At 39.6% G+C, this 27,396-nt stretch overlaps 1 protein-coding gene across 3 annotated transcripts in view; it reads left to right on the plus strand.

The window, feature by feature from the left end:
- The first annotated feature begins 791 nt into the window (after window positions 1–791).
- The window catches only part of LOC131775612 (uncharacterized), a 43,931-nt gene continuing 17,326 nt past the window's right edge, over window positions 792–27,396 (plus strand). The window contains exons 1-40 of one of the 3 annotated variants that reach the window (XM_066172024.1): window positions 792–915; window positions 3,413–3,523; window positions 3,748–4,791; window positions 6,625–6,666; window positions 7,302–7,409; window positions 7,775–8,131; window positions 8,503–8,607; window positions 8,886–8,987; window positions 10,547–10,579; window positions 11,007–11,114; window positions 11,772–11,825; window positions 11,922–11,960; window positions 12,261–12,443; window positions 13,021–13,197; window positions 13,289–13,531; window positions 13,688–13,870; window positions 14,000–14,182; window positions 14,269–14,445; window positions 15,270–15,446; window positions 15,655–15,816; window positions 16,355–16,537; window positions 17,122–17,298; window positions 17,783–17,959; window positions 18,522–18,704; window positions 18,796–18,972; window positions 19,081–19,257; window positions 19,335–19,511; window positions 20,149–20,316; window positions 20,896–21,078; window positions 21,716–21,892; window positions 22,036–22,212; window positions 22,424–22,606; window positions 22,816–22,986; window positions 23,684–23,863; window positions 24,198–24,365; window positions 24,474–24,639; window positions 25,071–25,315; window positions 25,936–26,124; window positions 26,708–26,878; window positions 27,159–27,326. In XM_066172024.1, the coding sequence (XP_066028121.1) occupies window positions 846–915; window positions 3,413–3,523; window positions 3,748–4,791; window positions 6,625–6,666; window positions 7,302–7,409; window positions 7,775–8,131; window positions 8,503–8,607; window positions 8,886–8,987; window positions 10,547–10,579; window positions 11,007–11,114; window positions 11,772–11,825; window positions 11,922–11,960; window positions 12,261–12,443; window positions 13,021–13,197; window positions 13,289–13,531; window positions 13,688–13,870; window positions 14,000–14,182; window positions 14,269–14,445; window positions 15,270–15,446; window positions 15,655–15,816; window positions 16,355–16,537; window positions 17,122–17,298; window positions 17,783–17,959; window positions 18,522–18,704; window positions 18,796–18,972; window positions 19,081–19,257; window positions 19,335–19,511; window positions 20,149–20,316; window positions 20,896–21,078; window positions 21,716–21,892; window positions 22,036–22,212; window positions 22,424–22,606; window positions 22,816–22,986; window positions 23,684–23,863; window positions 24,198–24,365; window positions 24,474–24,639; window positions 25,071–25,315; window positions 25,936–26,124; window positions 26,708–26,878; window positions 27,159–27,326 (7,255 nt within the window). In that variant the 5' untranslated portion in view covers window positions 792–845. Of the gene's footprint in view, window positions 916–3,412; window positions 3,524–3,747; window positions 4,792–5,464; window positions 5,542–6,624; window positions 6,667–7,301; window positions 7,410–7,774; window positions 8,132–8,502; window positions 8,608–8,885; window positions 8,988–10,546; window positions 10,580–11,006; window positions 11,115–11,771; window positions 11,826–11,921; window positions 11,961–12,260; window positions 12,444–13,020; window positions 13,198–13,288; window positions 13,532–13,687; window positions 13,871–13,999; window positions 14,183–14,268; window positions 14,446–15,269; window positions 15,447–15,654; window positions 15,817–16,354; window positions 16,538–17,121; window positions 17,299–17,782; window positions 17,960–18,521; window positions 18,705–18,795; window positions 18,973–19,080; window positions 19,258–19,334; window positions 19,512–20,148; window positions 20,317–20,895; window positions 21,079–21,715; window positions 21,893–22,035; window positions 22,213–22,423; window positions 22,607–22,815; window positions 22,987–23,683; window positions 23,864–24,197; window positions 24,366–24,473; window positions 24,640–25,070; window positions 25,316–25,935; window positions 26,125–26,707; window positions 26,879–27,158; window positions 27,327–27,396 lie in introns of those variants that run through there. The other 2 variants (XM_066172025.1, XM_066172026.1) reach the window with 2 other exon arrangements.

The raw sequence follows: 27,396 nt of genomic DNA on the forward strand, positions 1-27,396 counted from the left end.
ATTATTTGCTGGGCTCGTATTTTCAGAGTAGAAATGTCGACACTGGACACAACGAGATGGGGCTAAAATTCCACTTGCTGATAACGTAACGAGAGCAAACAGGAATATTTTTACTTTGCTGTTTTCAAAGGTAAGAGATAGCAATTTAAAAAAATGTTAGTTTACTCATTTTCATAAGAAAGCAATTTAGTCTGTCCGGAAAAATTCCCGACTTAGTTTCGGTCGACTGATCTTTATTTCCAAGGAAAAACCTAGCTTCATTCTGGCAACGAAAATGAAATTGAAGTCTTCTGGTTTTTTTGAAAATAGATACTTTATCTTAGACCTTCAAAAAGACTGTCAACACAAGAATAAAACCTTTTACTCCTTAGATCGAATATTTCACGATTTTGAAATTGGTTTGAAAGAGTAGAACTTAGTAGATTTTGACTATTCAAGGCAGCAAATGAAAAAAAAAAATTGTTCTCTACGATTATATTTTCGAAATGTCAAGTTTAATTTGTTAGTAATTTCAAGTCGGACCTGATACTTTTTTAATCTTTGGACGTAAACTCTCTTGTGATGCGACAGGTTACCCAACATATAGAAAAATCAATATAGCACCATTCAAGAAAACGGGTCGTTAGGTGGTTCAACCAACACTACTATAACAAGTTTTATCAAATGTTCTTTCCATCATATCTCTTCTCAATATTATTATGTAGGAAAAAATTTATTTTAAATTCATTTGGTAAGAAATAGTGTTATTGTCTGCAGAAAAAGGTTAGAAATTGGGAGGATATAGCCTCCTCTCGATTGAGAAGGAAAAGGGGCAACTCACAAGCCGAGGAAAAAAGCAACTAGCAATGGCAATTTTCAGACGGATACACTTTTGTATTTTTGTGTATCTTGTCCAAGTCATCACAGCCACAGAAGGTAAGTGTTTTTTAGGACTTTCTTTATACGAAATACACTTTACTTATAAAACGAAGATTTGGTTTCATCAACATACCCTAATAGATATACCCGCGAATTTATCGATTTTAAACTGTCTCGCTGTCAAACCTTTTTCGTTGAGTAAGATAAGTGACTTCAAGAACGTTGTCTGTTTTGAGATTACTGAACTTGAATAAGGGAAAGAACAGAACGAGAGGATTAAGCTTAGGAAGACGTTATCTGATTTATCTCACTTCATAATGTCGGTTATCAACTATATCGGTTATTAAAAATTTTTCTTTCAAAAAATGACGGAAAGCTTTATTAAAACTGATTGACTCGCAAAAAGGAATTTAAAATTAATCTTTTCAATTTTTATATAGAAGTTCTTCATGAATTTAGCAATTCTCTTCTCGAAGTGGTTCAAAAATTTTTGACATTTTTCTCTTTGCCGCCTAAATGTAAATATTTGATGAATAGATACTTGCGAAAGACAAAAAAGAACTGGTGTAACACCATAATAAATGTTGCCACCTGGATAAACGATTTCATCTCGCAACATATTTGCTGTGCGAAATCTTTTTTTCAGTTTGAATTCACCTTTGCAATCGTAAGGCTCATTTACTGGAAAGACATTCAGTGGTTTTCCGCTCAAATCTGTCAATAATGCATACGCCACACTTCATTCAAATGGTTTCGTAAGATATGCTTGAACGCTTTCGTTGCTATGCCAGCTAAGCGTAACAACAATTAACAGACTACCTGCTGAAGACAAGCTGCTTTCAAGCCAAAGATCAACTTTGTGGAATGAATATAAATTAGTTGTAGATGTTTATGTGAGATATATGTTTCGAGACCGTCGCAAACGATCTAAAAAGTAAGCCGTCAGCTATCGACCAATTTCTGAACGGTGTAAGTCAGGTCAATAACTCCTAAATGGCCGTATGTCATTCATTCTTTCAACTGAATGAAAAACTGATACAATTTTTGGCCGATTAGCAGACCATATATATTATCATGAAAATGTACTTCGATAAGTTTGAATTGGACCTGTGTATGCGCTATTTCAAGTGTTATTCCATGTTACAAAACAAGAAAAAATTTTTCGTAAAGCTAGGCAAGTTTTCTCGGTCGTTTTGTAGGATTTCTGAACTATCATGAAAGAGATACCAGACACATCAATAAACTGCATTAGCATTTTTCTTTTCTTTGGTTTTGGCGTTAACCTCTCAAGTTTTCCGTTCGTTGCTCATGTTCCTAACCAATAAAAGAGAGAGCTAGCGAAGCTTACCGTTCGAATTTTGTCAATGAAAAGCATCACATCTCTAAAGAAAACAAAAACAAGTAATCTTGTTTACAATTGTAATTCTAAGCAAACACATAAACAAGGGAAAGAAGCTTCCTCTTCCTCTGTCTGGACGCGATGTTTATGTGGAGAGAAACTAAAGAAAGTATCAGAGTTTAAACTTGATCTAAAAGATGCAAAGATCCCAAGTCCGCATGAAACCTCCACGATCATTGTCATCGAGCTAATTTGAATAGAAAAGAACGCTTTTTAGTGAGTCACGCTAACAGTGAAAGTCGGAACTATAGCCTTTGCCTTTGGATCAAAACTTTTTGCCTTAAGACCTTTTGTCCGAGCTGTAGTTGTTAGGCTGTTTTGTTCTGTAATACACTTACCTGAGAAAGACGCCATTGATGGAGCAAGTTACCGTTAAAATTATGAAAATTTCATAAAGAAGTAGATTTGTGGTGCAGATGGGAAACAGGGACCAGACTGTGTAAAACTAAGAACAATTACATGCAACATCAATAATTGAACTGCCCTGTAAGAGCCATTTTAGATGCTTTGACGTAATAGGGTTGCTAAAGTTATCATCGATCAAAGGTTCGTAAAAGTATCGAGGGGATCATGCAGATTACAGTGGGAAGCTTAAAGTTGCCTATAATCCAAGATGGCGGTACGCACAGTTTTTAAAGTAGTTTCCTGACATCGGTGTCTTTAAATCAAAGTGACACTATGGTGAACTCGTGGATATACTCTGCATACGTATTAGAATATCCAGTGGTGTAGCACTTAAAGCCAATGATTCTGTGATTTCAAGACACAGAATTGACCCATCATCCCCGCTCAAATCTGCCCCAATTATCCGCCATATTTAAAAATCAGTCTGCCATCTTCAATAAGATGCCTGCCTTTCCCACTCATTCAAGAGGTTGGCATGTCAAATCTCCACATAACTTGTTCTTACGCTTTGCATATCCACGAGTTAAAACTGAAAAAACCAGTTAGAGAAACCTGTACAGTTTGGCTGGCGGGTAAGGGAAGGGTAACCTACGATGGAATAGCATTCACTAACCTTAGAAAGAGAAGCAGCAGTTTCAATCATCAAATGCTCTAAAAACTAGCTCCAATAAGATGAGCCATCTGGCCCATGTTCCAATCTTACCTCTACCGTCCAATGGAACTTGTGAATAAATGATCTGCTCTTTTTAGATTCGTGGTGCGTTGACCAAAACGCATGTGCAATGTACTCAAAGACTCACTGTGACTCGTATGACTGGATCAACCTTAACTGTCCAAAACTGTGTGGACACTGCGGAAAAGGTGAGTGCAGAGTTTGGCCATCTGGGTAGCACGTATTGTTTGGTGTATACACCGTACATAGGTAATAGTGAAAGCTGTGAGTGTTGTGCACAGTTGTATGCTTCTTACAGTTTTAAAACGTCGTGGAAAGTAAATAATGCTTCATAATAGTACAAAAAAATATGTCTTACTCTCACCTGACACTTTCTCTTATGACAGAGGTTTACCATCCTTTTTTCTTGCAGAAGAGGCAACTCCAGAAACAGATAAAGTTGCAAATTATTTGGGAGCAACAGCACAGCCGACAGTAAATCCGCTTAAGGGATGGGAGAACGCTCCGACTACAGTTCCGGACACTTCCAAGGTGGTTCTGGGCCGCAATAATTATACCTACCCTAAGGTAAAATACGAAGGTACTGCACCAATCGTAGCTACGAACGAGATAGCTAATGAGACAATTTACCCGGAAGTCAGTGTACCGACCAATGGCTCTCCCTTATATAATGTATATAACAAGACAGTAGCGTCTGAGAACATACTTCCGGTGGTACAGGCTGGTGCGACATCGGGTTCAGAAATAGGTGTCTACGATTCGTCGACCCCACAAGAAGCGCTTTCAGCTCACGTGGGAACGATGGAACCAACCTCAGAGCCTCTTCTCGTTATGAACGGAAGTGAACTTGTGCCAGTGGAAGAAATGGAAGTTTTAGAAATTAAAAAGAATCCCGACTGGGTTGTGGATATTCCTTCAGCAGTACAACCAGTTGAAAGCAACGGTGTAGAAAAAATACGAATTTCTTTCATCGAGAAAAACCAGCCTTTGCAAGGTGTAAACGAGGTCTCCTTACAACCAGTACCAGAGGGTAATATGGAAAATATTAAAATTTCATTTCTTGGAAACGAAACATCTCCTGTAACAGCTGAAGGAAATGGGATAAGCTTGGAAGCAACTCCAGCCGAGAAGCAAAACCAAAACATTAAAATTTCGTTTGAAACCGATAAAGAACCAGCGGTTCCCATTGAGGTCCCTGTAATGCATGAAACTCCAAGTCACGTGATTGTGCAAAACTTGACGTTAACGCAGCCGAGTACTGCGCAATCACTCCCAACGCAGGCTCCTCCCATGCCCAGCGGTCCTGATGTAGTGAATCCTTTTGCGGGAGGAATTGTGGATAAGATTATCAGCAACGCAACAGCCACAGCAACTCCGCTGACTCCAAATCAGAATATCACCGTGGATTTTAGACACAACACGGGCACTGGTGTCCCTGTGACCATGCAACAGCTTCGTAAGTAGCAATTTTAATAGAATAGAAACAGAAAATCCGGTTAAATAGCCATCTACTTTGCACGTCAGAAAAAGGTCCTTAAATTTTTTTCACAAATATAGTTACTGATAAAAGTTGATGAACACAAAATTTATTTTTATCATGAACGTCTAACTTTGAAGTTAAAGAGGAATTGTTCCCTTAAAAAATAGCATAAATCTTTTGGAACTAAATCATCAGCATTCCTCCTTCATAAAGCAGTCTGATACTCAAAAAAGACCGTGACTCATTTCAATAGGTGTTGTGACCGGCAAGTGATAAAACTGTCAAAATTTTCGCCCTAACTCCTTGGAAATTTCTCCGAATAATTTCATCAAGGCAAACAAAATTTTCTAAACAGACAGATTTTCCCCGCCCAGCATAAATTTTTAAGCGCGCCCAGATTTGATTTGTTGTATATTTGAACTGCGCTTAGTTGTAAACACTATGTAAACTCTGGCGATTCCTGTGGCCATGCAATTGTCTCATATAGAGAGTTCCTCGTTAGACTCGTAGTGTTTTGCGAGGATTTGCGGGTGGCCGTTGATGCGATGATAGACAAACCGGCCGATCCGAACATTAATGTTAATGAATGCAAAGCTCGTGGAGGCTTTTTCTGTTTGCCATGTGAGAACTAAAATGGTAACAACGAAACGCGAGCGGCGGAAAACATGAAATTCAATTTATTTCTTCAAGTGATTATTGCATCATTGCTAGCGGTGTTTGCACAAAGTAAGTTTTTATCTGGTGATGGATGAAAGTCAAAAATAAGCTCTGACCTTGATCGGTCAGATTTAGGTTGCAAAATCTATTCATTGTAGTGATTTAGGCCGTCTTAAGATAATTTTGCACTGTTTTCAGAAAGACGTTTATAAAATTAACCGATTTTACGATTTTCATTCGGGTGCTCTTTACTTGATGACGGTGCGTGGAAACTGTGGAAATTTCTGAGAGTTTCGAACATTTTCACCGAGACAAACCTACCGTATTGTCTTAATACAATTGTTTACTCCGACCTAAGTTAAATTGCAGCTACAGAAGCTCTCCAGTGCAGCTAATTGTCGCAAATGTAACATCTACACCAATTATTTGCCCTAAGAGGGTATTAAAACTTTTTGTTTGGGTTTTTGCCATTTAAAGAAGAAATCTAGCTATATCATGTGACCATAAGGCCATTTATGAATTAACTCTGACTCCAGAATAATTTTTTTATTGCCATCGCCTCATGTAGCTTTTTTGTCAATTTAATTCATGTTTTAATTCAAGAGAAAATGTCTTGTGATTCATTACGTAAAAGAGCTATTAGAAGAGGGTCGGGTAAATTTTTAGCCTGAGAAATTTGCTCTGTTGTGAAATGAATATCCTGCAGTTAATTTTTAGGGTCTGGGACTCATTTGTCTTCCTTCGTAACAAGAAAATCAGTTTCAACAAGTTTCTTATGAGACATGACTCGAAGAATTTACGACTACGGATATGGTTTGCAGATTCGTATATCGAGCTTAAGTGATCATCATCGGTTTTGAGAGTTCGCAGAATATTTTGACTTTCATTTCGACTTGAATGCGGCCACCTCTATGGTGCAATAAATCATACATCTCACTTAAATCAAACATGATAAGGAGTCTATGCCATCCCTTCATCGGTCTTCGCATAACTTTAGGTTGCGTGTTTGTTTAAAAACTATATGTTTGCCGATAATATTTATGATGGATAGCGCATTGCCAACATACAAACTTTTTCCGTAGTGGTTTTTTTTATTGCTTAACAACAATTTGGTCCAATCTCAAATTACAATTTGCACTTATTTTTCTGCAGCCGTCGTAGAGCAGAATGCTACAGCTGAGCCAAACGTTTACGGTGAGTAAATAGAGTACCTAGTGAGAAAAAGAGCATTCTTCGATCAAGTGTCGTAAAACCAAAAGCGATCAAAGTAATCGTAAAAACCAATCAAAGAAAAATTCCTTTCATAACCAATGAGAACTCAAAGCAAACCAACCAAGCTAACCAAAGCACGAGAAACGCGGGCGACCAAGTCGTGATTGGTTTTAGTTTTGCATCTGATTGGTTAAAAAGATGGCGCCAGTTTTCTAGACCGATCACAACGCGAAGTAAAGCAAAACTCAACTAACTCAATTCCAGATTATTTGCGACAGTCGATTGAAAAATTGCTCTGTGACCACAGTATCTTCCTTTTAAGTGAGGTTGTCGTGAAAATCGGTGCAACTACCACTTCATTTCTCTTCTTTGGAAATCATCGCCAGTTTTTAGAAACTTACGAAAATTGATGCACTGTTGATGATTTGAGAACTTTAAGTTGTCATCGTAGATAATGCCCACTTTAATCCAGTGATGTTAACTTTAGACAAGACAATGTCAACTGGTATTCTCTTGCCTTAAAGTAGGGGGCAAATACTCTTCAGTGATCACAGGTCCAAAAATAATCAAACATTTTTCTGAGGTTCTGTTAACGTATATATCACTTGTTCCCATAGAAACTTGGTGTAATGACGACCCTGTGTGTGGTAAATATACAGAGGCCAGCTGTAACGAGGCGTGGTTGAAAGTTAACTGCCCCAAGAAATGCAAAATATGTGGCAATGGTGAGCACTGCTTAAATTTTTTAATCTTTGTACTTGGTAAAGTCATATCCATGAAAGAGAAAATAAAACTGAACTTTGTTGTCGGTGAACGACCATAAATCCTCAATGTTTTCTCATCACACACTCAAATTAAACTCGCACAAAGTCATCCCTGGCGCGCGTTGCCCATAGTAACATACATTGCTGTCAGAAACGCGATTTAAAGCATAGCTGGAAAGAAACGCCACTCTAGAAGCAGAGGACACGCTTTTCATTAGTATGCATGCCAGATAAAAGCCACTTTGTTCAATTTGATTATATCTTGTGTCTATCAATAACCTTCTTGGATTTCCTGAAAGATATAACTACTGTTTCGTGTATCACAGAAACAACTTCAACATTTACGACACCTCAACAAGCAGTGACAACAAATAACACAACAAATAACGCAACAGAGAAACCGTACACGGAGCTGTCTGTCACAGTACCCTCTGAGGTCACAAAATCATTGGAGACATCACGAAAGCCTGTTTTAGTAAACATTAAAGGTGAAAATGGGAAACCGGCGTTGGAGGACCAGGTGTCAAACAAAGTACCCATGGTGGAAACCATTGTTGTCAAGCTTCCTGCAAACATTAAAGCTGAAGACGAACACAAAGCTAAGATTAAAGTAAAAGGTCCGGCGAAAAATCATATCAATGTAACAATGAGTCATGGGACAACTATTCTTCAAATACCAGAAGGTAACTAAGACCTTTTCTTAACGATTTAATAGAAATACGCATACATTGACTCTTCTGCTGCTATCTGATTGGTATTAAAGCTGTTTAATCTCGTGTGATTACATCGAATTTTTCTGTTTTTCGAAGCAAGCTCTTTCAATCGTAGGGCCCATGGCTCCAGTTGTTTAAAGTGGGAATGAAGGTTTTAAAAAGATAAATTACTAGCCAGACAGTGAGTGCTAACAAAATTTACTGTACTATCCACCCGATAGAGATTTATCCAATGGATAGCGTTATCCACCCTTCGATCAAGAGGGGCGCGCGGCCTTATCGGTTAAAGGAGGCGAATAAAGAATATTAGGTATAGCTGACGCGTTATTTGTTATTTCCAGCACCCTGGTGTAATGACAAGAGTGAATGTTCGCGATACTCCATGAACCAGTGTAATGACGAATGGGTTCAACTTAATTGTCCAAGAAAATGCCAGTTTTGTCGACGTAAGTACACGATTAGAGGCATCTTCGGCCACGCTTTGTATATGCTTTGCAGGCCTACATTTATGAATCTGTTTGTGCGGGGACTGGGTTTTAACAACAAATATGGCGGACAAGGCGCGTAAACTTTAGCCTCTGAGAAGTAGCGGCAGATGCAGAAAATTTGCCCAGAAATGAAGTTTTTAAAGTAATGTGGAAAATAAGTGATTTACCAACGAATTAAAAGGATAGCAGTTATCTATACGATGAAATGAAGCTATTTGGCATGTGATCAATTTCAGCTGTTTGCAAGGATAATAAGGAATGCGGTCGCTTTTCGATAGAGAGCTGTGAAAACGAATGGATGAGAAAGAATTGCAAGAAAAAGTGCGGTTTTTGTGAAGGTAGGTGGATTTGATGAGACTGAAATCTTATTTAGAAAGCTTTAAATTTTAGACAGCGACTTCGATCGTGAGTCGGAGTTGAAAGAAAATATGACAGGTATTCGCGCGTGAAACAGCACTGTGTACAGGGACCTTGAAAAGCTAAGATCCTGGCTTTAGAGCTTTAAAGCGGCGTACAGATGCCAGATCGCAAGGTTGTCACGCAGTTTTATCAATATAGGACGACAGTTCTAAGTATAGCTTTTCTAAATACATCTAATTTCATGGAGATACACCGGCATGAATTAATTTTATGTAACAGAGATGATCTCTGCAAAGTATAATACCCCCCCAAAAAAATAAAAACAAACAAGACAAAACAAAAGAAACAAAAAAACAAACAAAAGCAAAAACAAAAAACATGTGGGGTTTTGTTTTTCCTAAATGCTGTAGTCATCAAAGTTATTAGAGAATTATATTTTGGGAAAAAAACTTGAAATTAGAGGAATTCAGTCTCCGAATTGATGATGAACAGAAAATTGGAATCTTTACCTTGTTGTGCAGGAGGTTTTTGGGAAGAAAAGTAAAAAGAAAGAAAAAAGAAGGGAAAAATTCAAGACTACCCATACATTCTAAAGCTCACAGTCTTGACCATATTTGAGGGTAAATGACACTATGTGCCAGACAAGTTACTCTTCATTATTTGGATAATTCCTTCCTAACATTTGTATAATGCTGTCTGTTTGGTGGATAAGGTGGATATATTATTAAAATTGGCCAGATCCTGTTGGGTATACAATTTTTATTCTTCAACATCTGGTTGTTTCTATTATCTTGACATTAGTAAACAAACTTTGCTGTGATATTTATGAGTGTTCTTGAACTGTTGCAGTCAATATTAACGCTGGCTCTATCTGCTAATTTATTAACGCTGTTTGTAAATTTGCTTTTAATGAAACTAGTATGGTTCTAAAATGGTTAATATAAATTCTTGTCTTGACTTACAAACTTTTTCAATATACACTGACTTTTCTGAAAAAATTGAACGAATGGCTTTACCTCTAACAAACCTAATATTGAGCAGTATTTAAGACTATTCTATACACAAAATTCCTTAATGACAGTGTACCAAAACACACCAATAATAACAAACCAAGGTGTTATAAATAGCAACACCTATGCCTTTGACCATATTGCTCCAAAGACTAGCAGTATAACAGTTGAAACATCGTGATTAATACAATTGATAGCTTGACTCTAGATGGTAGGAAAAGTAATTAAACATTCATTTATCTACAAAACCACAATGAACAACAACATTATCTGTAACAAGATTAACCATATAAGGTTACAGAGTCAAGAACAGAGCTTTTTCTGATAGCCTTACCACAACTCTAAGATTACCACAGGAATTGTTATGAGTTTTAGCTTAAGAGTTGACATACCCTAAAAAAAAAGGGCCTTAAGGCAAATGGTTTCAGGATTTTACTTTACAACTGCAAACTGTGGAATTCTAAGAGGCATTTTATAACTGGTTGCAAAAGAGGATTGCCTTTTCAAATGAATGTTTCAATTTTTAGGGTTAGAACCCACAGGAAAAGGTGAATCAGAAGGTGAGAATTCTCAAGCTGGTGATCAATCAAATTACCACTAAAATATAAACTCACCATTTTTCACATAAACTATGGAAAAAAAGGCTAAATTAACATGAATAATTAAATATAAAATATTTAATTATTTAGAATGTTAAAATAAACTCTTAAGTTTTAAAAAACAAAAAGGATAAAATTAATCTAAATGAAAGTAACTTGCACATATAAGTAAAATTCAGTATTAAAAAAGTCACTTTTGTAACACAGCATACTTTAAACTATTTTGCATGTAAAAGCCATCCTGAATGTTACTAATACTTTTTAACCATACTAATCTCCAATTTATACAATTTTTTTTCTGTTTATATGTAATAACTCATGCTTAAATGAAATCAAGTATTACTTGGGTAATTTCAAGTTAGCTTATACAGGAGACCTCTTTCAACAGGTGCTTGTGTGTCAAAAGATCATGAAGATTGTAGTGATTACCCAATGCATGAATGTGATAATGATTGGCTGGTTAAGAACTGCAAGAGAAAGTGTGGGCTCTGTAAAGGTACTTACTGTAACTGTAACTGTAACTGTAACCAAGTAAAGTGTCAATGATTGAGTTTTTCCTTATCCTGTCCCAATCTATTAAGGAAAGCCTCCCCCCATAGGGGAGTAGAGTGAGGAAATGCCTGACTCTCCAGACCTGGCTTATTGTTGTACAGTGGAACTTTTCCATTCCTATTTAAGGAACTCCTCCACTCAAGGGAAACAAATTTTTGTTCCAGTTACATAATCTTCGTTTGCCTCACTCCTTTTGAAGGGATACTTATGTTTAGGGGAGAGATGCACTTTTCTTAGGTCCTGAAGCACAGTTTTACCTCCATTCAGGGGACACCCTAACCAGTCAAATTTTGCCTGACCCTGAAGATTAAGTGCACTGAGTATGGTATATGAAGTTGTTCCAGTTTGCAAAATGTACCCACTGCACTCTATTTTGTGACTACCTGCAATGCTCTGTACTTGTGGAAAGTCAACATACAGTATTGCCAAGAGTTATGTTTATCATGGGGGTTCAACTGTACTCTGATACAAAAATCTGCCCTCAATGATGAATATAAACTTAACCATTAAACTAACATTAAAACTGTAAAAGAGGTTAGGTAAGGTGTTGCAGATTAATCATATTTTCAAGCTTGATAAACTTCTTATGATCTGTTTGCAGTTCCAACCCCTGCTCCAGTTGGTTTAGCTGCACCCACTGCCTCACCCACCCCTGGTGAGTAGTGGCCTTTGTTATTGCTCTGTTTATTTGTCTTTTTTTACATTTGATCTCTTATTTATGGATGCTGATTTTTGTTTATTTGCTTGTCAGTTAACGTAACACAGCAATTTGGGCCACTGCATAAAGCAAGTAAGTAACAAATTGGAATCCAAGTGTACGGTTTAAGACTTTAAATGTTCAACAATATTTTCATGAGAATCCTACAAATTGGAAAATAAATTAATGGTTAAGCAAATATATATTTGGATTTTGCGTATGTCAAAAAATTAAAAATAAGTAATGGTACATAACTAAATATCCTTTTTAGGCTGAATTTGAATACAGTGTCAAGGAATACAATATCCTGTGCCACCTTTATATGTGTGTTTTTTTAGCAAATAAAGTTCAATCGATGTGTTAATTGTGTGGTTTTTTATTCTCTCCTTTCAGATTGTTATTATGACGGCATACAACACGAGCATGGCGAACGCTGGTCACCAGGCCCTTGCACGCCCGAATGCAAATGCGACGATGGTAAAATCCGCTGTACATTGATAGAGTGTCCTGAATTGAACTGCCGTAATCCGGTTAAGAAACGATGGAAATGTTGTCCTGAGTGTCCTGTAGAGGAAGGTACGATATCTAACAACCTCTTTGATTTTCATACGTAAGTATGAAAACCATACGGGAGCACTTTCCAATCGAGTCTCGTAAACCCAAAACTAAGGTCATCACAGTGGCTAGTCAGATAAATTGGAAAAGAAAAATACCAGCCAATCAGAAGGCTGATTAGAAAGAAAGAAAGAAAGGAAGAAAAATTCTTTAAATCGCGGAGAAAAAGCGCGGGAAAGAAACGCGGGTTACCAAGTCGCGCTTGGTTTTTAAGTTCTGCATGTGGTTGAGAAGGTGGAACAAGTTTTCTGGAACAGTGCGGAGAAGAGGAAAAATACACGTAATTTCGGAATATTTTTGACAATCAATTGCTCCAATTGGAGAGAAGACCCTGGCTTTGAGATCCAAAGTAATATTAATGGGTAATGTGCATGCACGGCAGGGGAGTAACGTTATAAAATTGTATAAGTGATGAATTTCGCAGTTTGGAGAATAATTATAAAATCCTTAGCTTTTCTTAATAATAATAAGGTTAAGCAGAAATTTCATGAGGTAGTCGCCTATTTTTCTCAATAAGGACTCGGCTCTATATCCACAGGTCTGAACGCACGTTGTGTGGAGACTGAAGGTGGAACAAGTAAAGGCGCCTGCTGTGTTTTCCCTTTCGTTTATCATGGAACACAGTATTTTGGCTGTACAGACGATGAAAACAAGAGGCCTTGGTGTGCTACCACGTCTAACTACGACATTGATGGAATGTGGGGGCATTGTCTTGGTAAGGAAATCTTGCGCAAATCATAAGTAAACTTTGTAGATACTAAACTCTTTTTTGTGCATGGGCTGAAAATAAGGCTACTTATTTTCAGGAGAAGGTCGAGAAACGGTAAAATCACCGAAGACAACTAAATTCACATCTACTGGAGGAGTTGTGGCTACCAATGGAACCCATGCTATTTCGAAGGCCACCTCAGCCACCGAAGGCCATTTGGCAAGCCACGCGACTCAGGCCTACCCCCCAGGAACAAGTGCAGCCACAGAGACTCCTAGTTCCGATGAACTCCAAGAATCCTCTTCAGTTGGAACCACTCCTATGCCGGCAACATTTGCAGGTAAGTAAAAAAGTGCTCTACAGTTATAACTTGACGTGTGACGTGACTTGTTGCGTTACGTATAACATGACATATGTGACGTATAGCATGAGTTGTTGGGTTAACGAAAGAGGTGCATATAACAATTAATTAATCTACTTTTTGGGGTTTCAATAGCACCCGTTACAGGAGTGTACTCAGATTGGTCTCATTGGTCCTCGTGTTCGGCTACTTGTGGAGGAGGTACACAGGAGAGAACACGAAGATGTTCCTTCCCCAAGGACACCCAGGGTGGTGTGGACTGTTCTTCTTTAGGTCCCTCGCTGGAAACGAGAGAATGCAATGCTCTGTTGTGTCCAGGTATGTCTATTAACAAACTCATAGCGAAAAACACACAAATATTCGAACAAACAAACAACAGAACGCCAACTCTCCTATTCACTGCTCTTGTTCGGGAATTCTCTTCAATCAATTTTATTTCGTTCGCAGAGGATGGTGGGTACTCAGTGTGGAGTGACTGGTCCGATTGTGACGTCACATGTGGTGGAGGCCTGACGCAGAGATACAGAACCTGTAACAGTCCCTCCCCAACCAACGGTGGCCGTGACTGCGCTGCAGTAGGCTTGGGACCTGCTATGGAGTCTAAAACCTGCAATCTCATTTCGTGTCCACGTAAGTGAGAAGATATGAACCCGTTTTTCAATTTATCAATGAGAAAAATGTTCCTTGATTGAATATTTGTGTCATCTTTCAACCAGATGATGGCGGCTACACTGATTGGACCGGCTGGTCACAGTGCGACAAAACCTGTGGGGAGGGCACTAGGTACCGGACACGATCCTGCACCAATCCCCCTCCTGCTCACGGTGGACACGACTGCTCGTGGTTCGGGAGCGACAGAGAGGTGTCATCATGTAATGATGGTCCGTGTGAAGGTGAGAAGGTTTCATTGCTTTAAGTGATGGTATAAATTCAATCTTGAAACAATTGTTTTCGTCTTTGAGGTCGCTTGAGATAAGTTCGTGTTGCCTTTAATGCGCCATGTTACGACATTTCGCGTCATCATTTTACGCCCCCACTAAATAAAAAAACCATCCAAAACAAAACAAAATAGAAACAAAAACCTGCTAAGTTGAGGGATAACACAAAAAATGCAAACATGACAAGTTGAAATTAAAATAGTCTTGATGTATCAATGACCAAAGAAAGAACAATGGTGGAAGAGGATGGAGGAAAATGCAGAAAATTATAAAACAGTTCAGGCTACATTTTGGAAGATTGCAAATTGTTCGAACGCTCCTTTGACTGCGCGTGTGAACTGCCAAATATAATCAGCTTGCACTTAAAAAAATTGATAGGATGGCTCTTTATTTGAAAACGAGAAAAGTCGGCTAGCAGGCTGGTTCAAGAGATATTCCAGCGACCAGATTTTCCTGCTAAACGCTTGAAATCTGAGGAACCTAACAGAAGAAAAGTCGCTGTGTTTGGTCCCTGCGACGTGTGCATTGACAGTTTACTTCGTTTTTTATGGATAATCTTCCACCCTACGACAGCATATTGTCGCTTGAAAACAAGTCGCCCAAATTCAGAATGGTTTGAATTTATGAGATTGATCGCTGTGACTTGTTTCAGAAGACATACATGTACAGACGGGGAGATTTGATTCAGAGAGATTTTGAAGCGACCTGTCCCCTGGTGCATCCAAACCTTAAAGTTTCTTTTAGTATTTATTAAACTGGACCTTGTTACCTTCTTGCAGTCGATGGAGGTTACTCAGATTTTTCCGAGTGGACCGCTTGCAGTCGAACCTGTGGTCCTGGTGTGACATCTAGACATAGAACGTGCTCCAATCCCAGCCCTTCCGCGGGTGGAAAGGATTGTACAAACCTTGGACCAGCGTTTGAACAGCGCTCTTGTTTGTTGGCTGAATGTCCAGGTGAGCACCATTCAACAGTAACCGATTAACTCCTCAGACAAAGTCACGAGTTCTCTCCTTTAACTCCTGTAAATTTCCTTGTTAACTAGCTCGTAGAATATTTTATTTTATTTCTGACACGTTATTCGATACGCATCCTCTATTTCCATGATAATGAGCCTATTTCTGACGCATATATTAATATGCTTCCGTTCTGTCACATGATTAGCAAGCGGAAATTGGACCAACTGGGGCAACTGGAACGACTGTACACGGACGTGTGGGTCTGGTATCCAGTTCAGGAAGCGAGTCTGTATTCACCCAAAAGGAGAACTGTTCTGTTTGGGAGAAAAAGTACAATCGAGGCTTTGCAACAGTCGACACTGTCCAGGTAACCTTTTTTTATCTTCTAATCACTAACCGAAATACAGCTCTGCTACGGCAGAGTTAGTACAGGTGAACAGCCAGGATAGTCGTCAGATTTCTTTATTCAGGGTAAACGTTCGAAGCGTCAGCCTTGAAACTCTTAACGGTGGCCAATTTACGTTATCAACTTAGTTGATAATATATACTAAATTACCTTGTTATACTCTCCCACCGACGCAGCACCACAGTTTCTCAAGAAATTTACCCCTTTTCCAGATTTCTTTGTTGTTTTTCTTTGTACGATCTTTTTCACCAAGCCCTACGCAGTGTTCCGTACCGTAACAAACATGGTGAAGTAAATGAGTAACAGAGTCCTCTCAATAATTTAAAACTGCATCCCCTGGTTGATGTTTTCGTTCTTCTCATTAACCTTCTGGTTGAAAATGTATTGAAATTGATGGGAAAAGTTGTTGTTTTGGTCACTCTCCATTTTGAAGGAATTAATAATTCCGCCTGAATGCGAGTTCGTTTATGATGACTGATAATCTATGTTTCCTCTGCAGTAAATGGTAACTATACTGACTGGTCAGAATGGACGTCATGTTCTACTACATGTGGTGTCGGCGTCAAGGCCCGTAACAGAACATGCACCAACCCGATGCCTCAGTTTGGCGGGAAGTCATGTGAAGAGCAGGGCTTGGGTCTGCCAAATGAAGCCAAACATTGCTACATGCGGCAATGCGGAGGTTGGTATAAACTGAACAATTCATAAAAATGTATTGTTTTTCTTAATTTCTTTCTTTCAACGTTAGAGTAGTTTCCACTTGGGGTCACAAATCTAGTTGCTTATCACTGCGAAAGACATCTGCAAAAAGAGCCAATGAGAGAGCGCAGATTATCTGCACTAAGGGCGGGAAAACGGGATTTACTAAATCTCCAATGACATTTATTATATTTTTTATTGGTTGAAAAGGAGGCGCGAGTTGTTTTTCGCTCGGCGTATAACGCAACTCTCAATTGAGAGTTGAAGGTAATCGTGGATTGCTTTGTTGTTGCTTTGCTTCGGCCGTTATAGATTTAGAAAAATTATGCAACTTTTCTCAACCATCAGAATCAAAACTAAAACCAATTGCGACTTGGGCACTCGCGTTTTCCTGCGCTTTAGGCAACTTGCCTTTGACTTCTCATTAGCTCTTCGTGATATTTTCTTGCTCAGTCGAAAAGCGCTCTATTGCAGTGAAGTCCAATGCAAACGGGAATTAGGTTTGGTCTTAAGTGGGGCTCCTTCAGATGTGTGATTGTAAATCTTCGTCGATATTTTCCTCGTCAGTTAATGGCAATTATTCCGAATGGGGTGACTGGTCGACTTGTTCACATTCCTGTGGGCCTGGATTCATGGTTCGTAGTCGAATGTGCACCAATCCTCCTCCGTCGAGTGGTGGATTCGACTGCTCAAGACTGGGTCGACCTGTGCAGAGTACTCAGTGTTATCTTGTGGACTGTCCAGGTACTATAATGTTACAAGTTATTTGAGAGCTGATCTTATATATAGCGTTCCCTTTTAAAAAACAATTTGAGTTTGTTTTGTCACGAGCGCGGAAAAACATAAATATTTTAATCCTCGCGAACGACTGTTCTCCGCTCAGTTTATGGAAACTCTATGACTAATTTGTTAGAGGGTCGTGCCAAGATCCAGCTCATACTATAAGTTCCTATGTGACTTTCTCCCCAAACAGTGCTCGCATTAGCCACGTAGTTTTTGTCTCCATTCGTTCTTAGGTCTTTTTTCATCTTCCTGTTTTGAAAAACCTCTTGGCTAATATTGTCCTATCTTCTGAGTTAGTAATTATTGTTTAATGAACTATTTTATTCCATAGCAAGCGATTTCAAATAGTTTATGCTTCAAATAGTTTATACTTGTTTCACCTTTCAATGGATATGGTAGTATGCTAAATAATGAAAACACCAACTGGCTTTTTTTTCCTTCGCAGTTGACGGTAACTACACGCACTGGTCCAACTGGACCGCTTGCTCCGCTACTTGTGGCGAGGGAACCACAACACGGACTCGCTCCTGTACCAACCCGTCTCCGCTCCACGGTGGCAGAGACTGCTCTGATATAGGACCCAATATTGAGATCCAACCTTGCAAACAACAGGACTGTTTGGGTAAATAAACAATTTTGGTTGACTGCTGAATAACGACGTAGGTTTGTTACCGAACACTATCTGAATAGCGGCATTAGTTTGTTACGAATACTATCTAATAATCTTTTATAGTAGAGCCTTGTCTGAGTACTTTTCTTCGCAGCCGTTGTTTAGTCTGGTCCCGCAACGCGTTATCTTACTTGTAACGCAAGTGTAAGCCAGTGTGACGAGAGTAAACAACAGGAGCGAAGAAGACTGCGTCGAAGAGTCTTAAAAACAGCTAATTTCCTTTAAGGACAATTTCTCTTCACATCTTCCACACATGTTTTTACTCACCAACATTCTGTTAACTCAGGATCAAGGGGGCTTACATGCACTGATGAACATCTAGCAAATTTTGCTAGACTGCTTGAAAGTAACCTTTGGTGGACTCACATCCCATTCATGAAAAGAAGCAAATCTCATGTCACCTCTAGCCACAGAAACTTTCTACTTGCTTAGGCTTACGACGACTATGGAATTCACTTCTGTACAGAGACTAACATGATTCTATTAGCTCATTGATAAATTCGAACTCTTTCAGTAAACGGCGCTTACAGTGGTTGGTCCAGTTGGAGTGTGTGCAGTAAGACGTGCGGACGTGGGTTCAAAAAGAGAATCAGAGCATGCAACAATCCCGTTCCCTCCAATGGCGGCAAAGATTGCTATGAGTTAGGACTGGGGCCTAGCGAAGAACGCAGCCACTGTTTTGAGAGATCGTGTCCGCGTAAGTAGCCATGCCTTCGGTTTTCTTAATCGCTTTGATTTAACAGTTTTCAATAAAGTTGAACCATTGCTAATTTTTTTTCCTCTTTAAGTGGACGGAAGTTATAACGATTGGTCAGCATGGACCACGTGTTCGATGTCTTGTGGTGGCGGTGTGAAATACAGGCATAGAAACTGCACTAATCCAACTCCCATGCACGGAGGGAGAGACTGCTCTCTGATTGGACCAGCTATGGAGAGTGACAGCTGTCACAGTGAGCCCTGCCCAGGTATGTGTCTAATTCTTATACTTATTTTCCTTAAATTGTTACACGCGTCGTCTTTTGGTGACCTTCTGTTTCATTAAACTCAAAATTTTCATCTTTGTCTTCTTGCAGTCAATGGCATGTATGGAACATGGAGCTTGTGGAGTGAATGCGATCGAACATGTGGGGGTGGTAGTCGGGTTAGGTCTCGGTCATGTACTAACCCCCCTCCTCAGTTTGGTGGCTCGGACTGCACCCCCCTTGGACCCGAGAAAGAGACTGAGCTGTGCAACTTGAACGCATGTCCCGGTAAGAGCTAGAGCTTCTACAACTTCTAAAACTATCCAGCGATCTTAGCTAACGGATTTGAAACTTTCTTTCTGCAGTTAACGGTAATTACAGTGAATGGACTCTATGGACGCCGTGTTCGGTGACTTGTGGTCAAGGTATCATGACCAGGAAGAGGTTCTGTACCAATCCTCGTCCTACAGTGGGCGGAAAAGACTGCGCTTGGCTGGGACCGGATCACGAGAAAACAAGCTGTCAGCTGGTGGACTGCCGAGGTAACGAACACCTTTGAGTCGCTCGCTTCTTTGAGCACACTACAATTCGACACATTTGTTTTACCGAAAATCTTCACTTGACTTAGATGATAACAGCCCTTTTGCAAACTGCCCACTACCCTGGAAAAAACGAGAAGCATTTCAAAACAGAAAGACGGGGCTTCTAATAGATCTTTTTGTTTAAAAAATCATTTTTTTTACTGCACTCGGTGACGGTAATTCGAACAGACGTGTAAGCCATGAAGACAACGGAGGGGGGTTGGATATTGGGAACAGGCATACATCTACAGTGCGTGTCTTGTGCTGATCAGAAATGAATACGAACATTGATACCGTCAGCTATATGCTTCTGTCCTACTTCAATGTCATTAGTTCCCCGCTGGCTTTGCCAGGGAGTTAAATGGAAACTAATATACAAAACATATCCATACCTATTCACATATAAAAACATTGCAAAGGCACACCCTCAACAATGTGTTAGGACTGTCGTTGAATTTCATTTGCTTCCACTCTGTAGTTCACCAGGAATGCATACAACCAAGCGTAAATTTATATTGCAGCATACTGCGAAGAAATTATGCTGTCACTGCACGTGCCTCCAAATCCGCTATCTGACATGTTTGTTTTCTTCGTTTAGCCAACTGCACGTGCGGAGCGTGGACTGAATGGAGTGATTGTTCATTCACGTGCGGAGGCGGCGTGCAACATCGCCAGAGGGACTGCTCACCACCCAAATACCAGAAGGAGATGTCATGTGAGAATGATAAGAAGGAAAGCCGATTGTGCCGGTCAGAACCATGTCCAAGTAAGTATTCAAACCTACGAAATACCTTACTATAGGAAATAATAATAATTTACGTCAGGTACTTGAAATCAAGGTGAAGTAGATAAAGTGAATTTAAGGCTACGACTGACCCAGAATTAATAATAGGAAATAATAATAATTTACTTCAGGTACTTGAAATCAAGGTGAAGTAGATAAAGCGAATTTATGGCTACGACTGACACAGAGAAACAGAATCTGTTGAGATAAAAGGAACTTTTATTTTAACAGTTGAAGTAAAAATCTGCAATAAAAATCATCTTTTATCCTTAGAGTTAAGGAGTTAAGTTTCTAGAAAGTTGCCGCGTCGGCGGGAATAATACGAGATACTTTGGTTTTATCAACTGAGTTGTAATGTAAATTGGCCAACAAAGATTTTCTGACTTTGCCACTCTCAGCGTTCTTTATACCGACAGATCTCTGCACTCGTAAAAGAGTGCCTTTTCACTTTTTTCCCAGTTGTAAAAAATGGTTTGCAGTGCAGAATTTCTCAACACGTTTATTTTAAGGAAAAGTAATTTGTTAACTCAATAACTTAATGATTATTCGTATACTTGACAGTTGACGGAAAATACAGTGATTGGTCACCATGGTCACCGTGTTCAGTCACGTGTGGAATCGGAAAGAAGAACAGAACTCGCTCGTGCATGTCACCCAAACCACAGTTTGGTGGGAAATCGTGCACTGAGCAGGCCCTTGGACCGGGTATGGAGATAACTCAATGTTATCTGACGCCATGTCCAGGTATTTATCAACAATGACGAATTCAAAAGTATTGGAACAACATTACATGAGTTCAAAAGTATTGGAACAACATTAAACGCAGAGGAGGAGTAAACACACCGGTTTTTTGTTTTTTTCATTTTAATAGGAGAAAACACGGCCTAAAAGCACTCACCACTTATAATTTGTTTCGTGAAGGACATTTAAGCTGAAATTTTTTTTCACGTATAGAAAAGACAATGAATTTCGGATCCAAGTTGAAAGTGAATTTTATTATCTGGCAGTAGCTGTAAAATGCTAGTTAATTAATAGCGGTCGGCGGCCGGTAAATATCCACCGACACTGAGGTGAATAGCTGTTTTAGTGAAATAGCGAGATAATATAGCTCAAAAAGATGATTTCAGTAACTCGTATATTCCTGCAACGATTACAATATTTTCGAATAAGAGCGCGTCTCCAATGCTATCCTCTGTTTACTTATATACTTATAGCAAATATACGTAAATAAAATCAGATAATTACTCAGTTTTATACCGGAATTACCAATACCAACTTTGGATGAGGTTAATCTACATGTTGTATCACTTATTCCAGAGCTGTCGGAATCTTAGTTGAACTGCATATTTAACAAAGTCCTTTTTTTTTGTTACCCGTATAGTGAATGGTGGTTATACTGAATGGAACGGCTGGTCACCATGTTCGGTCACATGTGGCCGTGGCATCAAAAAGAGGCAGAGATTCTGCACCAATCCTGAGCCAGCATATGGTGGTGTCGCCTGTGGACACTTGGGATCTGGGGAGGAGATTGTCCAGTGTTATGATGTGAACTGTCCTGGTGAGTGCCTACTAGATTATATGAGTAACAGCTCACAAAGGCGACTGGCAAGACTGACTGACAAGATTTCTTATGTTTTTATGAGGCTTTCGTTGAATTCAATTCTTCTTCCGTCTCAACTATGTTTCATTTGCTTTATGTAGTTGATGGTAAGTACAGTCCTTGGTCTCAATGGTCCGCCTGCTCCAAGACCTGTGGTTACGGTATTCAAACAAGAAAACGAACCTGTACAGATCCAGAACCACAACATGGTGGACGGGACTGCACGGACCTCGGAGATCCGGAACATATCCGACCCTGCCAAGTTATTCAGTGTCCTAGTAAGTTGCAGTATGATTACACACTTAGAGTTATTTGCAAAGACTTAGAAAACGAAAACAAGAAGATGAAATAGATGCTTTTTTTAATCAAACTTGGCGTTTGTCTTCTTTCATAAGGCGCTATGGAGGAATTAATTGGTAGCATAGGCTTTGGTTTTTTCCGGTGATTAAATCTCCGCAGTGATTTGTGATCGTTTTTGTTTCTTTTTAGTTCATGGAAATTACTCTGCTTGGTCCAACTGGGGCTCTTGTTCAGCCACGTGTGGGCCTGGAGTCAAAAAACGCACGCGCACATGCATCAACCCGGAACCAGAATATGGTGGGCTCACATGTAAAGAGAGGGACTTGGGACCTAATACCGAAGCCACGAAATGCAATCTGGGAGAATGTCCAGGTGAGTAGTAATGATCTTTTATCACGTTCCAAACTTTTCGCGCCGAAATTTTTTTGGCACTGTATTGGTGACCATGAGCATTGTATTGATATATTTGAATTGTGTCGTTTTCGTTTCCTTTTGTTTAGCATTAAGTTAAGTTGAGTTAAGTTTATAATACAATTATCCTGATGCAATTTGTTTTGCTGACACGAGCGTTTTCTGTTCAGTAAATGGTGTTTGGGGTCCATGGTCATTGTGGTCAGCGTGCACAACCAGCTGTGGCCCGGGGACTAGGGAGAGGAAGCGGTCTTGCAACAGTCCACCTCCTAAAAATGGCGGTGAACCTTGTCGCGGCGCCGAGAAACAAGTTGGTGACTGCAGCTACCGACCCTGCCCAGGTAAATAAAATGCTGAGTGGAATTAAAAATTTTTAAAAACAGCGTAGCCGAAATCTTGGAATCACGTTTATTCACCTTTTTTGTAATTGCACTACTTGCTTTGTAATATTCTCCCTTTGCGGAATTTTTGGCCAACAGTTTTTCTTGTTTTACCGTCTGTTTGTCACGCTGTCTTTCTGCCTACGCGGCTGGCAGTCTGCGGTCTTTCCCTACATCTAGGCAGTTCGGAAACCTGAAAACTATAGAACAAAAATTCATGTTTCAAATCGGAATCCTTAATTCACACAGTATCTACGATCGCTTTTCATTGAAAGTAATTCATTCTTGTGTTTTCAGGTTATCGTGTTCCCTCTAATAGTGTCGCTCCATCCTTTAATGCATGAACCTCTCAGACCCGTAATTCCTCTTTTTGCTCTGACGAAGGATTTACGTTGGAAACGTCAGCTTTAGAAACTCTTAACCGTGGCAAATTTAGATCTTCATTTCAGTTGATATAATCAAATTAAAAAAAAAAAAACCCACCGACATAGCTCCACAGTTTCTTCAGAAATTCACCCCCTGTGTTCGTCTGTCTGATTTTCTCTCTGTGGATGGTTCTACTTGTCAAAATAGTTTCTGTATATTATAATTAAGGATAACCTTCCAAGATAACTTGTTTTTGTTAATAAACAATTTTTTCCTTTTTTCTTACCATCAGTTGATGGTAATTACACCGAGTGGACAGACTGGACTGTGTGCGACAAAACTTGTGGTACAGGAATCATGACGCGATGGCGCGCATGCTCAAACCCAGCTCCTAAGTTTGGCGGCAGAGATTGCTCCTTGTTCGGTCCTGATACTGAACGAAAATCATGTCAAGTGAAGGATTATTGTCCTGGTAAGTAACTGTTCTGCGTCAGTCTTATTAGTCGTGGGAGACCACTCGTATCTCTCAAGGCGATTGGAAAATGAGGCTTAAAATTAAACGTTTGACTATACTGTTGCACCTTGGAAGTCGTTGTTCAAGACAGGGTGAGCGTAGGTATATATTTGATCCATGACAGAAAAAGCGATGCTTTCTTGCCATATTTTCGTTTAATATCTCATTCTTGAGAGGGGTCTTATTATGAAAGTGGCATGCGGAAATTCTAAGTTCATATGACATTTTAGTGTAACCTTGATGGGTTACTTGAAAAATTGTTTTTATTCAATCACCTGTTTCAATTTTGCAGTCGACGGAAACTGGGGCGAGTGGTCATCTTGGACTGCCTGTACTAAATCCTGTGGTGTCGGTGTGAGAATGCGCGTGAGGTCATGTGATAATCCAACTCCATCCAAAGACGGAAGAGATTGTATTGGACAGAATACGCAAACAATTGACTGTAAAGCGGGAGAATGCTGTAAGTTTTTCCTGTGTTCCGAGGCGTGACTGTTTTAACTTGTATCTCAGGAATTAAAACAAGAACATATTTAAAATTTGTGCTATGAATTGATATTCGTTTCTGCAGGTGATGTACCCATGAGGCCATTGGGTTGCTTTGTGGATAACAAATTGTCTGTCCGACCCCTCCCCGAGCTTGTTTTCACGGACAATGATCCTCAGAGCACCTTGTACAGCGGTATTAACGTGCAGTCTGACGATTGGGAAGCGTATATGCCAGAGCTGGTGTGTAGGTTAGTGACTCGTCTCTCCTTTTTGTTGACAATGATAGTGTAATTGTCAATTTAGCGTCGAAAATAAACTTACAGTGTATTGGCTTTGGTTTACTTTTCCCAGTTATTGATCAAGAAATCTTGGGCCTCAGTTTAAGCTCAGTACGTAATACAGTCAAGAGATTACAAAAATCAAAATCTACTTCAGTGTTTAGCGTAATATGAATTCAGATTTAACGGAATTCTTAAAATCTCCACCAAACTGTGACTTGTGGGAATACAGACTTAAATGTGACATATCACTTTAAAATCAGTTATGAGGACTTTACATTACTATGAATTTCCCTAATTGATCGTTTCCTATATATTTATCACTCACCATCCACAGCGAAGAATTGCGATTGACAGACAGAATTTAGATGTTGATCTTACTGTGACATAATTTTTTCTAGGTGCGCCAAAGCGGCCGCATCGAAGAACTACACTCACTTTGGTATCCAAGGTTATGGTGAATGCTGGTCAGGACCTAACTCTGCTAAAACGTATTCTCGGGACGGGGTCGAGAACAGATTCACTCAAAGACCCGAACCTAAGCCGTGGGTCGGCTGTGTTGGAGACAACTTTGAGAGATGCCGCGGTGGAAACGCGCAGTGCGTTGGACAGGAGAAAAGCAACTTTGTTTACGCGTTTTTGAACGGTAAGGACCTCAGTTATCGAGTAAAATTTGAATGAAAGAAACTCAATTTCTCGCAAAAAAGTTAGGAGCTCTTCTCCTTGAAATGTCACGAGATTAATTAATTTTTCTTAAATGGAAAGCAAAACGTGTTGAAACGAAACTTCTATCGTTATCCTCACTTGAATTGTTTTCATTTAGGGTAAGGAAGCAGAATTCTTCGGTGATGCACTTTTTCGCTCGTAATCCTGTACACCCTAACATCAGTATGCATATTCTCCACACTGTTCTCTGTACATTTCTGTACAAGGTTCTGACAAGAAGAATATGTTTAACAATTAAGATGTTCTTTAGCTGGTGATCATTTCATTTATTCTCTTAGCCTTAATATCTGATTCAGGGGTGATCCTGTAAGGAGAATTTAGATGTCAGTCACTCTAAGGGATTTAAGGGTTAAATGATTTTATGAGGAGACGGGAATGTAAGCTGAATTATCTAATACAAATTTGACTGACTAGCTTTCGTGAAAATGGTTCTGAGCGAAGTACAGCCATTTTTTTAAGGTTGAGGGAAGTGAGCAGCAAAATCAATTTTAAGACAAAATAAACAATGAATGAATTTTTTAATGTTCTATTTCTTAACAGTTCAACCCATGAATGGAAACTATGGTCCTTGGTCCCCTTGGACGTTGTGCTCTAAATCGTGTGCTGGCGGTGTGAGATCACGAATAAGGAACTGCACCAATCCAGTCCCTGAGTACGGTGGCAAGGACTGTTCCGCTCTTGGAGAGCCTCAGGAAAGCGAGCCTTGCAATACCAAAAAGATTTGTCCAGGTAGATAAATTCTTTCTTCATTTGTTCTATTTTTTCATCAAGGAACATGTTATTAATGTTGATAAGGATAGTGCTCTGGAAAAACGACCTCAAGAGTGTGGGTTCAAGAAATAGACAAACTTTTTTTGTTTCACATTGGCTTATGTTAAAGGAATTCGAATTTCTTTACGTCGTAAAACCGAGGTCATGAATGTAAAGAGAATGTGGTTTGCCGTGATGAGTTCTTTTTTTGTTCCCACTTTCGGCGAAGTCATTTTTATTCTCTTTTCTTTTATCCCAGACGTTTGTCAGAATATGAACTTGGAGAGTTTGCCTAGCGTTTTCTTTACTCTCGCTTTGTCATGCCCTCCAACTGCTGCTCGCTTCTTATACAAGGATAAAACAAAACCCACGCAAAACAGAGGGCATTTTTGGAGCACTTGAAATCTTTAATTTTTTTTTTACCGTTATTCGTCCTTTATTTGGATTTTTTCTCCGATTTGTATGTTCTCTCCCTTAGAGGAAAGCAGTTTTTCCTCAGATGTCTCAGATAACTGCATGAAAAATAACAGATTTCCAAGTTAACTCCTGTTTGTATTTTTAGTTGATGGCGCCTGGGGCGCGTGGAGCAACTGGACCGTGTGCTCAAAGTCGTGTGGCAAAGGTTTTCAAGAGAGGAGCAGACTCTGTGACGGTCCCGCCCCGGCTAACGGTGGCCAAGTGTGCCTGGGACCGGCAAAACAGAAGTTGTCTTGTAACCAAGGAGAATGCCCTGGTAAGTTTGAACGAGTCAATTAGCGCACGAGTTAAGATTAAGGATAAATTTTAATAGCTTTGTTTTTGGTAACAAGGTTTATAGTCAACTGTAGCAAGTTTATTTGCTTGAAAGTGCAAAAGCAATTGTAAATCTCATCTTCGCGTTAGAATTTCCCATCGGCAGAGTCTGCACTGAAAGCTCCCCGAAAAAAAGCCGTATACGTGTTTCACAAACTATTGCACACGTTTTCTTATCTACGGTGATATTTCTGAATTGTCACAATATTTTTTTAATGCAGTAAACGGCAGCTGGTCAGCGTGGAGTGCATGGCAAGCATGCTCAGCAACCTGCGGGGATGGACTTCAATTGAGGACTCGTGTCTGTAAGAATCCTGAACCAAGTAACGGTGGTTACTCTTGTGAGGGAGATGAGGTTGAAGTAAAGCCTTGTACAGTGAGGAGATGTCGTAAGTAGAGTCTTATGGTACTTTGAACACAGCAGTCAAACGTCGGGCATGCGCGAGAGGATCAATTTTA

The sequence above is a fragment of the Pocillopora verrucosa genome, chromosome 9 (assembly GCF_036669915.1).
Source record: "Pocillopora verrucosa isolate sample1 chromosome 9, ASM3666991v2, whole genome shotgun sequence".
In the NCBI taxonomy this organism is placed as follows: Eukaryota; Metazoa; Cnidaria; class Anthozoa; order Scleractinia; family Pocilloporidae; genus Pocillopora; species Pocillopora verrucosa.